Source organism: Puntigrus tetrazona, chromosome 18, assembly GCF_018831695.1.
Source record: "Puntigrus tetrazona isolate hp1 chromosome 18, ASM1883169v1, whole genome shotgun sequence".
NCBI lineage: Eukaryota > Metazoa > Chordata > Actinopteri > Cypriniformes > Cyprinidae > Puntigrus > Puntigrus tetrazona.
In genome coordinates, this window is record NC_056716.1 from 25,599,003 (window position 1) to 25,612,874 (window position 13,872).

The 13,872-nt window shown below is 39.3% G+C and overlaps 1 protein-coding gene across 3 annotated transcripts in view; it reads left to right on the forward strand.

The window, feature by feature from the left end:
- znf423 (zinc finger protein 423) overlaps nt 1-13,126 on the forward strand; it is a 141,055-nt gene extending 127,929 nt beyond the window's left edge. For all 3 annotated transcript variants that reach the window (XM_043264895.1, XM_043264896.1, XM_043264897.1), the window contains one exon: nt 12,257-13,126. In XM_043264895.1, coding sequence (XP_043120830.1) covers nt 12,257-12,286 — 30 coding nt within the window. In that variant the 3' untranslated portion in view covers nt 12,287-13,126. The remainder of the gene's footprint in view (nt 1-12,256) is intronic.
- Nucleotides 13,127-13,872: the final 746 nt, after the last annotated feature.

Genomic DNA, 13,872 nt, shown 5'->3' on the forward strand with positions numbered 1-13,872 from the left:
TGAGTTCTCATACAGCACGGAGTGGAGTGATGTAAGGGGGCGGCGTTCTTCAAGGCGTACACACACACTCGCTTTTTCTCACACTTTCCGTTTTTCACAGAGGTGGAGGAAGAGCTTGTATGATTTCAAACTACAATTTGTATTTTGTGTTGCACATTTTGGAGACAAGGTAGACAGTTTATCCCAACCTTTACTGTTAATGGTTATACTTAAGGTTATGAGATCATTCAAATACTTAACTTGAAGTATTTAAAGTTATGTATATACCACCATTCAGAAAATTGGGGTCAGATGGATGTTTTTATTTTTTATTTTGTCAGTCCTATTGAACTTTCTATTTATCACAGATTTCACAAAAAAGCCACACATACAACAGCAACAGATAAATACAACAGCAGTGATACATCAACAATGATAATAATATAAAATGTTTATTGAGAACCAGATTAGCATATTAGAATGATTTCTGTGAAAATTCAGCTTTGCCATCAAAATTATATTTTATATTAAATTAGAAAATTTTGAATAGTAATAATATTTCGTAATATTTCATAATGCTGTAATAATAAATGCAATCTTGTTGAGCATAAGAGACTCCTTTTCCAAGACTTTTGAGTATATTAAAAATGTAGGCAAAAATAACAATACAGTTATTATCATTCGTGAACTGATTGGACCATTTTTGTAGGGTAGACTCCGTAAATAAATAAACATATAAATAAATCCCAAAGACTGAAACTAAAATTTCATAATATGTAATTATTTGGTTTACGGCAGTTGTCACCTAGAACACAGAACCATTCAAGGAGCCACCTTAGCAACAACACAGCAATGCGCTCAAAATATTCAGGTGAGTTTAAAATCACCACAGACATTTTATTCAGACTATATAAAACCCATCTTAAACTAGATATAATATTGGCATATTAACATATAGGCACATTTTTTACTCCTATAACCCATATTAAGCAAATCAAGGCGTTAACAAGTGTAGATGCACTAAAAACATCCATAGAATCTGTTCTATTATGCGTCATATTAGATTTATAATGTACGTTTGTCTGGTGTGCTTTGAATCTGCTTTTGTGTGCTGTAGATATTGATATAGGTTTCTATTGTGATGCTCAATTTTATTAGTGCCAGTGTGTGTGTGCATGTCCCAGCTGCCCTTGCGTCTGGAGTGGCAGTGTACGTTATTAGAATGGGGATCTGGGGGGCTCTCTTCAGAGCCCTAACCCCAACACACACACACATGCCTACAGCTCCTCAAATCCACCTTACCTGCTGCTGATTGGCTGGCTGGTTGAGGGGTTGTCAGGGGACTGCAGTATAGTGTCTCCAGCTAAAGCTATGAGCCCTGTGTTTAGAACAGCTCCCTCTCGAAGACCGTGACATCCCTGAGTCTGGAGCCACACGCTAGGCCTCCAATGTCTCTGATGGCTTTAGAGCGGTGATATGAGAATAGGACGAATAGCGGGAACTTAGCCAAGAGTTGATAATGAACTAATGAAACCGTTCGCTAATGTATTCGGTTATCTAAATATGCTGCCGTACCAAAGTGTGTCATGGTGTTACGGATTTACATTGCCACACGGTTTTTCGATGGAAATTCTCCAGGCGGTGGGCATTGGAGTAAACTAGAATCGGAGGGGACATGTTTAAGTTGTTTACCTGTTTGCATTTGTTTTGTTGCTCTGCCCTTGCTGAGACGGAGATTCAAGCAAAGCCCCGGCCTGGCGAATTCAAATCAAAAACACTCACCATGGGGCGGCACTAATCTTCAGAGTAAATCAACACATTCGCATTCATTTATTACAACGTGGGACACCGGTTTCGGACCGCGAGCGTGCACGTGCGTGTTTATGTTGAGATAAAAATGAAGTAAATGCCTTTTTGCAAATTTTCCAGCGAACCCACCCACACTCCTGATTCTGTCACGAAATACCCCTGCTTGGAACAATCTATAAAGTGGAGGAAAGAAGGGAGGAGGACGTGGAGGGAGAGAGAACTTCAGCGGGATGGCACATAGGGAGATATGGTGTCTGCGCTAAATTAAATAATTTGGGGACTGGCATGAGAAGGAGAGAGGGAGGGGGTAAGGAAGAGCGAGGGGGAAAAAAAAGAGATGTGTCCACTGGGATCACTATAAAGCGTTTTCTCATATCCGTCTCTCATGGTAGCCTGTTCCTTTAACGCACAGACAGAGCGAAGGATATGTTGAGACGCAACATGAGAGAAAGCGAGCTGAAATGAAAATGTGAAGACAACAGAAGAAGGAGGGGGTGTGTACGGCACATGCCCCAGTCAGATATGACAGTTGAGCAGGGTTGTGCTGTGGCGCTACAGCTCCGCGCTGCGTGGTGTGTGTTGTTGTCTCGCGTGCGGGTTGCCAGCTCGGGACTGGAACTGTCGTGGCTGTGACAGTGACGTATGAGTCTAAGCACTGTCGGTGAGATGACTCTCGCTGCTCGACACTCTCAACGCTCGACGCACACGCGCGCGCATGCACACTGAGCGCAGCTGTGATCTGGAGGGTTTGGGAACTGTGGATACTTCACTCTGTTTGCCTCGCTCATTAACATAGCATAACAGATGAGCAGACTTTATCTTAAAGGAATAGTTCACCCAGAAAGGAAGACTCTGTCATTATTTACTCCCTCATGCCGTTTCAAACCTGTATGGCTTTATTTTTTTCTGGAGCACTAAAGAAGATATTTTGAAAAATGTCTCAATGAAAATCGGTTAGTGCTGTGTTAACTTTCATTATGTGGATAAAATCTGTCAAAAAATATTATTTTGTGTTCCGTAGAAGGAAGTCATTCAGGTTTGGAATGACATAAGATTAAATAATGATAGAATTTGTTGTTCAATGTGACTATGGACCACAAAACCAGTCTAAAGGTCAATTGTTTAAATTTATTTATACGTCATCTAAAACTGAATAAACAAGCTTTTTATTGATGTATGGTTTTTAGGATAGGACAATATTTGGCCAGGTCAAATATTTAAAAGGTCACATTTTTCCAAATCCTGTAATAAATAATGAAGCATTTGTAATCCTTTATTAATTTATTTAAATTAATTTATTTATTTTACAAAGTTCTGCAAATGGTTAAGATTAATCAAATCCTAGATTTTGAATGTGGCATTGAACTTTATTATCTTTATTGTCAAAAGTCTTAAAGGCACAGTAGCAAACAGTTTGTTTAATTCTAACTAGACAAGTCACTGTAAATGCTGTTTACTGCATTTTAGTTTACATTAATCATTAGCTATAAATGAGGAGAGGCTGACTGCGGAAGTTTAAAATATTACATTTTAAAGTATAAAAATATGTAGTATAAAGTATAAAAATGAAAAATTAAAAAACAAGAAAAAACAAATGTATGTGTTTGTGAGTGAGTAAACAGAGAGAACTGTTCTTATTGGCTGTTTTGTCTCACACATCAGACCCTATTTTTATGTTTGATGTCAACAAACAAATTATGTCACGCCTGAGTAGGACAGTGTTTTATATAGAACCAAAGTGCTATAGTGTTTTAATGTCAAGAAAGCTTCTCTAACATTACAAGTGGACAAAAAAATGCCACAGAAGTGTAGAATATGGCCTTTAAAAAGTTGACTCCTCTCTCATTCTGTTCGTCTGTTTTTTTCTCTCTCAACACACAGACACTGGTAGGGGTCTCTCTCAACCTGACACTTTGGTTCAGCAGCTGGAGTCTGACAGCACACTCTATAAATCACACAGCTCTGACAGCACACCTCACACACTCTCCTATTCTCTTTTCCTCCTCGCTCTCACCCGCACTCTGCCTGCTAGGCTCACATATCGTTGTGACAACAAAGTGTTGACGTTGACTGGCTGTAGATAACACACACTAGCCCTCTCTCGCTCTCTCTCTCTCGCTGCACGCCGCATCGTTCACCGCGTAATGCGTTTTCTCTCTCTGTCTTAGTTTAGGGCTGCTTTGGAGTCAAAACCTCCTCCCTGAGGGGAAGCAGGGAGGGTTTTAGTGAGGCTATGACATGGAAAGAGAGTGTGTGTACTTTGAGTGCATCTCTGAGTGGCAGAACACAGCTAGCGTAGCGTAGCCTAGTGTTAGCCTAGCGCAGTGCTATCGCCCATGACACGGCTCTACCGAGGCCACCGAGCTCATCTAACATTCGAACCTCCACACTCCACAGATCTCACGAACGCACAACTGTGTGTGCATGTCCATAAGGGCTTGTGCATGCATGCGTGTGCTGTTTTTGTATGTAGTCTGTCTTTATGTCTGCGTATTGTTGTTTGATGCCTGCAGAACGTGTGAAATTTTATATTAGAGACTGCTTACAAGCGGACAGCCTTACTATGGTGACTGTATTTAGCATTTAAAGGCTAGTTTAAAACATTGTTAATATGAAATGGCTTTTTCTAACTTTACTTACAACAGTTTATCCATCATTAATGAAATAAAAAAGTCTCTGTGCTGCATTTAATTGATTAAAAACTGTAGAAACAGTAATATTGTGAAACAAAACAGTTTCAAGAAACTGTTTTCTAGTTGAATAAATTTTAAATCATTTTCTCCTGTGATGAATTTTTAGCAATCATTAAGCAAATCTTTTTAATTTGTTCCTAATAAGGTGCTCTATTGTTATTATCAATACTGCAAGTGTTGTTTTCGGGTTTACATTCATTGCTGAATAAAAAGTATTAAATTCTTCAACGAAAAGGGAGACTCACTGATCCTAAACTTTTAAATACTAGTGTATGTATGTATGTATATATATATATATATATATATATATATATATATATAAGTATATATATATTACTACAAATTATGGCTGTAATGATAAATTTTGTTACTGATTCAAGGGTCCATCTGTACGGCAGTAATGTGCCACTATTTGATGCCTGCAGAATGTGGCAAATGTTATATTAAAGACAGCCGACAGCGTATGTTGACTTTTAGAGCCAGCTCTACTCTGTTGCTGAAGATTACATCATCGAGTTGCTTATGTACATCATCGCTGTATAATTAATCCCATGTACATTTAGTATTTATTTGGCAACCTGGTGCTTGACAGAGACGTACCGATGTCAGATATACAGTATTTATGAGTGTAAACAGAGCATGTGTGATGGTGGGGTGTGTGTGTGTGTGTGTGTGATGAATGTGAGGAGGCCGCCCTGGAGCACAGAGGTCAGAGGAGGTCAGTCATAGTGGAATAACTCCCTCTGCTCCTTTCACAAAGAACAAAACAACCATGCAGGTTTTGACCAATATCACCTGGATTTTTCTCTACAAGATGCTAAAGGCATAAAGAAAGTTTATGAATCCAAATGAACCACATCTGAAATTGTGAACAGGTGTGTTTATGCCACTATTATTGTGTGCACAATTTTAGGTGCACATATATCTTGTATCAGTTATTTGCATATAGTGGTGTATAATACAAACATAGTTTGTACATTTAAATGAATTAATAATAAAAGCTTTACATACTATACATTTTTAATAGTAATAGCTTTGCACATTGTAAATATATTTGTGTGTGTGTTTTTATTATTATTTTTAATTTTTTTATTTTGGTACGTGTCCATAAAGTAAATAATATAAAAGAATAATAAATAAATGTAATATCTTTATTTTTTTTCTAAATTGAGTATTTATTCGTAATAGTACACCTCGGCTTAGTGGGAGCTCATTTCTAGGTCATCTATCATAAGCATATTTATGTTTACATTTCATTCAGATTCACACATACACTTGTGTACTGATCAGGCCAGAAAGGAGGGAGAGCATTCGGACAGTGACATGGATATAGTTCACTTCAGTACAGCAGGACGTAGTTGCAGGGAAGGTGCTAAATTCAGGGACAGGCACTATCTGGGTGGAGAATGGTGTGAGTAGGTGGGAAGAGGGGAGGGATGAGGGAATCCAGGGGCAGGGCAGGGGGGCATTTATTTGTAGCACACTCCCAAGTGAGTTTCCTGTCTCTGGGAGGTGAGAGCTGGGAGCATATGAAGCTTTAAGACAGCCCATCTGCTAGTCTCCGGCCATTGGAAGACTGTCAAGCGGGTCTAAAAATAAGCTACTCTAAAGTGCACCAGGCGGCAAAGGTGATTTTTCATTTTGTGTTAAAAACGGAGCAGAGAGGGACAGACTAGCGTCCTAAGAGCAAAGCCCCCAACTCTCTCTCTTTCTCTCACACTCATTCACGCTCTCTCTTTTTGACAACTTTACTCTCTCTCTTTCTCTGTCTTTCTCATTCATGATCCCTCTCTCTTTCTTTCTAAACCCCCTTTTCTTCTCTTTTTGTATCAGCTTCAGTATTTCCTCTCCTTGTCTATGTTTAGCCATACAGACAGACAGCAGACAGACTTGAGAGCACTTTATAAACCCGATAGCACAGAGACACACTGTCTGTTCATTTGTGTGTGAGTGAGAATCTAGATACAGTAATACAGTGTGCAGTGCAGAGTGGCTCTTTCTCCTCTTGTATCATAACGTATTGATACTATACATGTGTGTGTATGTGTGTTTGTGTATGCAATATAGGTAATATACCTGTGACCAAATATTACATGTACTAATGTAGATGATCACTCACACACAAAGAATTGTGTACACATTTTATTTTTAAAGTAAAACATGCTTTAAGTTTGAAGTAAAACATAGTTTTAAGTAAAACATGCATTTACTTAACGTAATAATAAATAATGAAATAAATTTAAATAGCATAGAATTTCATAGAATGTATTTATACAAATGTATAAACTATATGTTTTCAAATTTAAAAAAGTTTTATTTTAATAAGTGTTTTAATTTGTGATATGAACGTATTACATAATTTTTGTTCCAAATCATACAGTACATGAGGTGTATGTGCCTCTGCGTGCGTTTCGCTGGGGAGCCGCCGTTTTGCACCGCTCTGAGGTCAACTCATAGACGTCAGTAATTCCAAAGAATCCTGTTACGAAAAACAGTTTACTGACAGAACGGCCACCCTCTCCAGCAACACTCTTTTCTCTCTCTCGCTCTGTTCGCTCTTGCAGAACGAGCCAACACATTAGAGTTTCACTGACACTGCACCGTCCCCAGGGGGCACCACGGAGCCGGGAGCCAGGGGCCCTGCGGCACACACACGCTCGCGCACACGAACAGCCCTGATTGAAAGTGACATGACAGCCGCTCGGTCCGGCTGTATGTGCATGCTCTGTGTGTGAAAAGAGGCTGTGTAGGGAAACGTAGATTTGATTTTCCTTTATCTTTATCTCCCCACCGCTTCCCCCTTCCTCCTCCTCCTCCTCCTCCTCCTCCCCCTCGGTGAGTGCAGCAGTCTCGCAGTCACTGCATCAGTAATGTGACTGGGCCATATTTCCCAGGAGTGCACAGCTCCGCAGGATTTAGCCTCTCTTTTATAACCAGTTTAGGAAAACAATGACAGCGTAGATATTGACTGAGCTCGCAGGGGCTGTTCTGCCCACCGCACCGCCTCCACCCGCTCCGTCACCAAGCCAAGGGAGGGAAGGGTAAGGAGGCTGTTCCGCGCATTACTCCGTGCCCTCCTCGCGTTGCAGCGATCAGGTGTACGAATAAAAATACAATAAGCGCCTAAAACTGCACTTGAAATGGAGAGGAAGTTGTCGCATTTCTGTTGCAACAACAACGGCGCGTGAGCCGTGAGCGTGTTAAAGTTCTCGTGCAACTGTTTCGACGAATAGCGCGTTTCGCGGTGCATTCAGTCGCAGTTCATCCATGACTGTTTAAACAGCCTTCCTCTGTGTTTCCCACCTCTCCCGCTCGAACTTCCCCCCTTCAAGAATATATCAATTACAGCTGCATTGCACTGATGTCATATTGCGAGTCATTATCAGATTCAGAGACACACACCATTCTGGCGATCGATCGCCTGCGGCTTAATCAATAGCGCTGCCCCCGACGACGCGCTCAGATGAAGAGAACAAACTGCGACCGGCCTGAAAATGTGTTTGTTCCAACACACTGATTAACTAATTTAAACAAGTGTTGCTGGTTTGATCGCCCACACATCAGCTGCCATCTTTCAAGAGAGATATCGGAGCGATGGAAATAGATGTGTTGGGGTGTGTGTGTGTGTGCGGTGGGCAGCTGAAGTACGACAGGGTGTGTGTGATTAGACCGAGCAGATGTATGATACCACAGTGGCTCGTATATGTCGGAGATCATGAAATAAGCCGACGGTGGCTGTTGATTGTGGCTAGTGGCCATGTGTGTGTTTATGTGAGATATGTACATGTGTGCTCTGGGGAGTCTGAGCGCATGTCTTTTGTTTTAGTCAAGGATCTGTGTGTGTGCATGAAGGAGGTTGTGTACTGTATGTTAGGTCGGGCTCCCCACACCCCTTCAGTCCTACTGTGCAGTTTCCATCAGGCCACTGCAGTGCTGGTGTAACCCTAGACCCCAGGGAACAACACTGCCTCTCTGTCCCTCCACCTCCAAATCAATACAGCTCCACACAGCCCTGACAACCTGGGGGAGACCGTACACACACACTCAATCACACACACTCCCTCTTTCTCTGTCACAAATACGGACACTCCAATTCAGACATGCTCTTATTTACACATTATTTTAAAGCAAATCCAAGAATGCAATGGTATTTGAAACAAATTTACTCTAAGATCTTGAATATATACGCAATCTCTCTATCTGTCACACACATAAACACACACACACACACACATGCAATAAGATGCAATAGTAATTTAAGATGCAATAGTAATTTAAACAAATTCACGATGCCCACACAAAAACACAGAGTAAGTGTATATATTGCAGGTTATAAGCTGAACATTGTGTACATCGTGTATTATTCAATATGACATTTTTATAGTCATGTATTGCAAACTTTATAATTTGGGTTTTGATTGAAAAAATAAAACGCTTAATAAAATCAAATTTCAAATCGTCACAATTAATTGCATCCAAACTAAAAGTTTTTCTCGACACAGTATCTGTGTGTACATATAAATATACACCCATGCATTTAAGAAAAATGTCATGTTTATATATTATTTATATATATATATATATATATATATATATATATATATATATATATATATAAAATACAAATAAAAAACCTGTAAATATTTTTGAAATATTTACTGTATGTGTGTATTTATATGTACATAATAAATATGCATAGTACACACAGATATATTATTTAAATAAATGTATTTGTGTGTATATGTATAGTTTTTTTTTTTTAATTTTAGTATATATTTTAAGTTAAAAAATAAATATAAATGTATCTTTATTTCATGCTTTTAGTTATTCTATTCTATATTCACTTTTTTTTATGGGAAAGGTGTATAGTGTAGACAGGAACGTAGAGCTGAGCGTGCAGTAGCTGTTTCAGGACAATGTTAGAGCCAGACCTGGGCTCCGACACTGTATTGTGCGTTTTAACTGGAATGCGATGTTGACCAATCAGAAACCAGGAACAAAACTGTCTGTTTAACAACATGTAGTACTTTATTCTTAACTTAAGACGTCAAAAACAAGTCACGACCACATGATCAATGCCAGTACTGAATGAATCGAAATTAAATGACATGAGATTATTATTACTATTATTAGTGTTTTTATTGTTTTGTTGTCATGATCATCAGCGTAAATGAAAACATAGGCGACACAGATGTTAATTTGGTTTCACATAGAGTCGTAGTATCAGGTATATAATGACTATGGCTGAGTTGCATTTGGCTCTGCAGCAGGTGAAGATTGAGTTTGGAGGGGGATTGGCTTTGTGGGGAATAACTGATAATTGATTGAGCAGCAGCATATTCTTGGGGACTCAGCTAAGGCAGGTTTGGGTAAATTGGGTCGTTAGTTGCTCTTGACATGTGCACATGTGACAGTGCAGGCAGGTACGCCGTATTGACTCATTGCTCATTGTCATGCGAGTCCCAGGATTCTTTTCGGTTACGTTTCTCCACACCGTCGCTTATTCCCGTTCCGTTTTGTTGTAATTCAGATATGTGAAACAGGTGCTTGATGATGAGGACAAATGATTTGCAATATGTTTGGGTTTTGTCCGATGTGCACCTCCGTTCCGTTCTCCTCTCCGGTGGAGCTCCGAGCGAGACATAGACAAGGCTGGCCTCTGCTGGAAGGGGGCCGGCAGCGCAGGCAACTCGATGCAAAAGGAGAAGCGCTTTGCTCTCATAATGGGGTCAGTGGCTCCCAGAGAGATGCGTCTCCTCGCTCAAGAGCCCTCCTCGTGCGCGTCTCCTCTCTGTTCCACGCAGGAGGGGCGGGAAAAGAGAGAGAGAGAGGCCGGGATGGAAAGAGAAGGAGGACGCGAGACGCGCATCCCTTGACAGGCTGCCATTGATTCGGTCTGGGGTTTTAAGACCCAGTGGTTTGGCCTTCCTCGGATGGAACTGCCCATCCCCTTTTGCCAGCAATCATCTGTGAAATATGTGCACTAAGATAAGAGGACGAAGAATAAGAATAAGTATTTATCAACGAAAAACCATGTTTAATCCTTCAGATTTGTCTCCCCCTTTCCGTTTTTTTATATCGGGGCATAAAAACACAGCCTATCTCTCTTGGAGAGATTAATCTGGGAAAGGAGCTTTGAGAGGGAAAGTGGGATGATTGCCGGCTCTTCTTTGGGAATTGGGTTTATGGTCCAGGGAAAAGCATGCGGAAAAGCAGAGCTGCCGAGAGACCATGGCAGCACAATAACTGTTTAGCCTGTGCATATCTGCTCCTGTTTAACCTCTCACGCAAAGGCTGATTGATCTGTTTGTGATCCCGGTTTTGGGCCATTTTTAGGTCATTATGGATTCCTTTGTTCACAGCGGTGCATGCAGTAAATTATGATTTTTATTTTTTTATATAAACCTCTTTACTGGCATTGATGGCATCTTGAAGAACCCTAAACCTCTATGGAACCTTTCATTTGCACAAAAGGTTCTTTAGATCTTCAATATGTTCTTCAGACTAAGAAATCATTTTTTTTATAAAATGCTCACTGAAAGTGTCTTTGGGGAAACAAATATGGTTTATCTACGGCATTGATGAGAAAACCTTTCTTTTTAAGAGTGTTTTGGAGTATATGTTACAAGAAAATACTATTTTAGTTTTTCTACAACCAAATATGATGTTTAATGTTTAATTCAATGTCAAATTCAATGTGGTCTTTCTCGTTATGTGTGTCTTACTAGCAACTTTTGAAGTTTTTTCAAAAGTGTACACTCTTAATATAGTGTTATTGGAAACTATGGTTCTTTTAGGAACCTTAAATTTGGACAAAGGGTTCTTTATATTTTTAGGGAGGGGATGGTCTTTATTTTTTAAGAATTGTTTACTGACAGGGTTTTCCGGGGAACCAAAAGTGGTTCTTATTCCGCATTTCGAAACCTTTCTATTAAAGTGTTTTGCAGTATGTTTGACAAGAAAATATTATTTCAATCTTAAACCATCAAAATTTCATGTTTAATTCACTGTGTAACTTGCCATTTCTTCGTCATTAATTGTAAAATTCACCAGCAGCTGATGAGTGAAAATTGTTTCAATTTCCAGTTTTTTTAAACTGTACGTTCTTAAAAAAAAAGTGCTATTAGCATCCATGTTTCTATAATGAACCTTTATAATTCAGGGAACCTTAAAATTGGACAAGAGTGTTTTTTTTTAACAACTGTTTTTTTAAACGCCCTTTTGGAACCTTTGTTTTGTTTAGTTTTTTTAAGGCTGTATTTTGACACACAACTTTCCTACTTTTCCCCAACATTTCAGTACAGAGAGATGATATGTTATTATAAATGTATGTTCTGTTCTCAGGAGCCCATAGAACGAGAGCCCCGTAAGATGTAAAAGATTCATAAACATGTATCCAATACTCCAGAATAAACAAATCAGTGTTTTGCATTAGAAACAGAGAACTCTAAATCAAACCCAGGACGAATGTTGCGGAAGTGTGGCGCGTGTGCGAGTGGGTGGATGAATGGGATCGCAAGTGCACATGTGCCCAATATTTAATGGGAGGGTGTGGAGAAGAAAGAAAATGGGAAGAAAGGAAGGTGTTCGCTCGTGGCTGCAGAGCTCGAACTCCTCTGTCAAAGTGGGGCTGCTAGCCTTGAGATGGACGGACAGGCCTGGTGGGTAAATGGAAAGAGAGATGGATAGAGGGAGAGAGCGAAGGAGACGGGTGGAGGTGTGGGCACGTAGCTTATTATTTCTCTCCTCATGTGTTCTCTTCTGTTCCCCTGCAGAACCACACACTGAGCCAGCACGCACAGTGAGACCGGGCCCCGCAGGACTCCCGGTTCAGCCTAGAACCCCGACCCAGGCCCGGTGGGGGAGGAACATTTCAACATCACAGCCAATCAAAGTGTCATTTGCTACTCACATGTAAAACTCTAACGATTCCGCCACCAGGCGCAGCTATTACGAACGGTGGGGAATGAATATTAATGGGATATGCTATTAAAAAAGAAAAGGAGAGAAAAAAAGGAGATGGAGAGAAAAAGGTATTCTACGTGCAGTATTTTTTATCGTCCCTTCTTCCTGGTTGTGTGTTCCTTATTTTCTCCCCGTTTTCTTTTTGCTTTTTCTTGCTTTTTTTTTTTTTTTTTTGGGGACAAAAGATGGAAAAAAAAAAAACAACGGATGGAAAAGACACCCTCTGCCTGATTTTAATCTCTAGAAATACATATCTTGTCCTTTGTTGCTTCATGTATCAAACTTCATACGTGCCAATTTTGTTCTTTTTCAATGCATATATTCTCAGCCCTTTTATTTGTTGATTTATTTGTACCATTTATTTCTTGCAGTAAATAGGTACTTGTGCTGTGCTGTGATTGCTTGCCAGTCGTAATATTTTTCCTTTCTATTATTATTGTTATATATTTTCTTTTTTCTAATTACAGTAAAAAGACAAAAAACATATAAAGAAAAAAGTTAAAAACATAATGGTTTTGATTGGATTTTCCAGTACATGGGCCTTATGGATGTTGTAAAAATGAATATCATTGATTTCAGTGCAACTGGATGATGTCTGCTTTTTAAATGTGAATTAACCAGATTGCAATAAACTAGTACAGTTGAAAATAAACAAATAAATAAATCATGAATAAAGGGAATCCGTGCATCTGAAGTGAGTGTTCTTTCAAAGCGCAGATAAAGCGTATTGAAGCGGCTGAACTCCTTAGAGTGGCTCCGTTCCCCTGATGCTGTGTGAGCTCTATTCTTCTTGTCATGCTTTCTATTTAACAATAAATATCTGCGAGCTACAGTAATGCTGCTCATAAAACAAAGATAATTTGCATCAAAAAAAACTATAATGACAATGATGAAAACTCTTGGACGGGTATGAACGTGCTTAGTTTATTTTTACATTAAGAGATATCATTAAATAATAATAATGGGAATATTTGCAGTGGATATTGTTATAGATGTTAAAGTGGTAACAACTTATTTAATGAATTTTATACAAATTTCAGTCTACTGTGATTCATCTGCAGGAGAGGAGAACAGTGAGTCGATATTGCATCACAAACTATGATTCATGCTGCTTTCATAGTGTTTAATTCAATGCAAGAGGATCTGAATCAAAGACTTGAATCTCTGCCAATTTTATATGGTGATTTTAACACTGCTCCCAGTCACATGAATTCAACTGTAAAATATGCTGATCTGAAAAAATCATGGGAAAAATGCGACTGCCATTGGTATACTTCATCAAATGTATTCATCAGGTTTTAAAGGGAAAGATTTCATCCTATATAATGTAAAAAAAAAAATGGATAATCACAATGCAGAACTGTGATGCGAATTTCACTGAATATTTTGTATTATGATTGCTGTAAGGAAAGCAAAACCCAACACT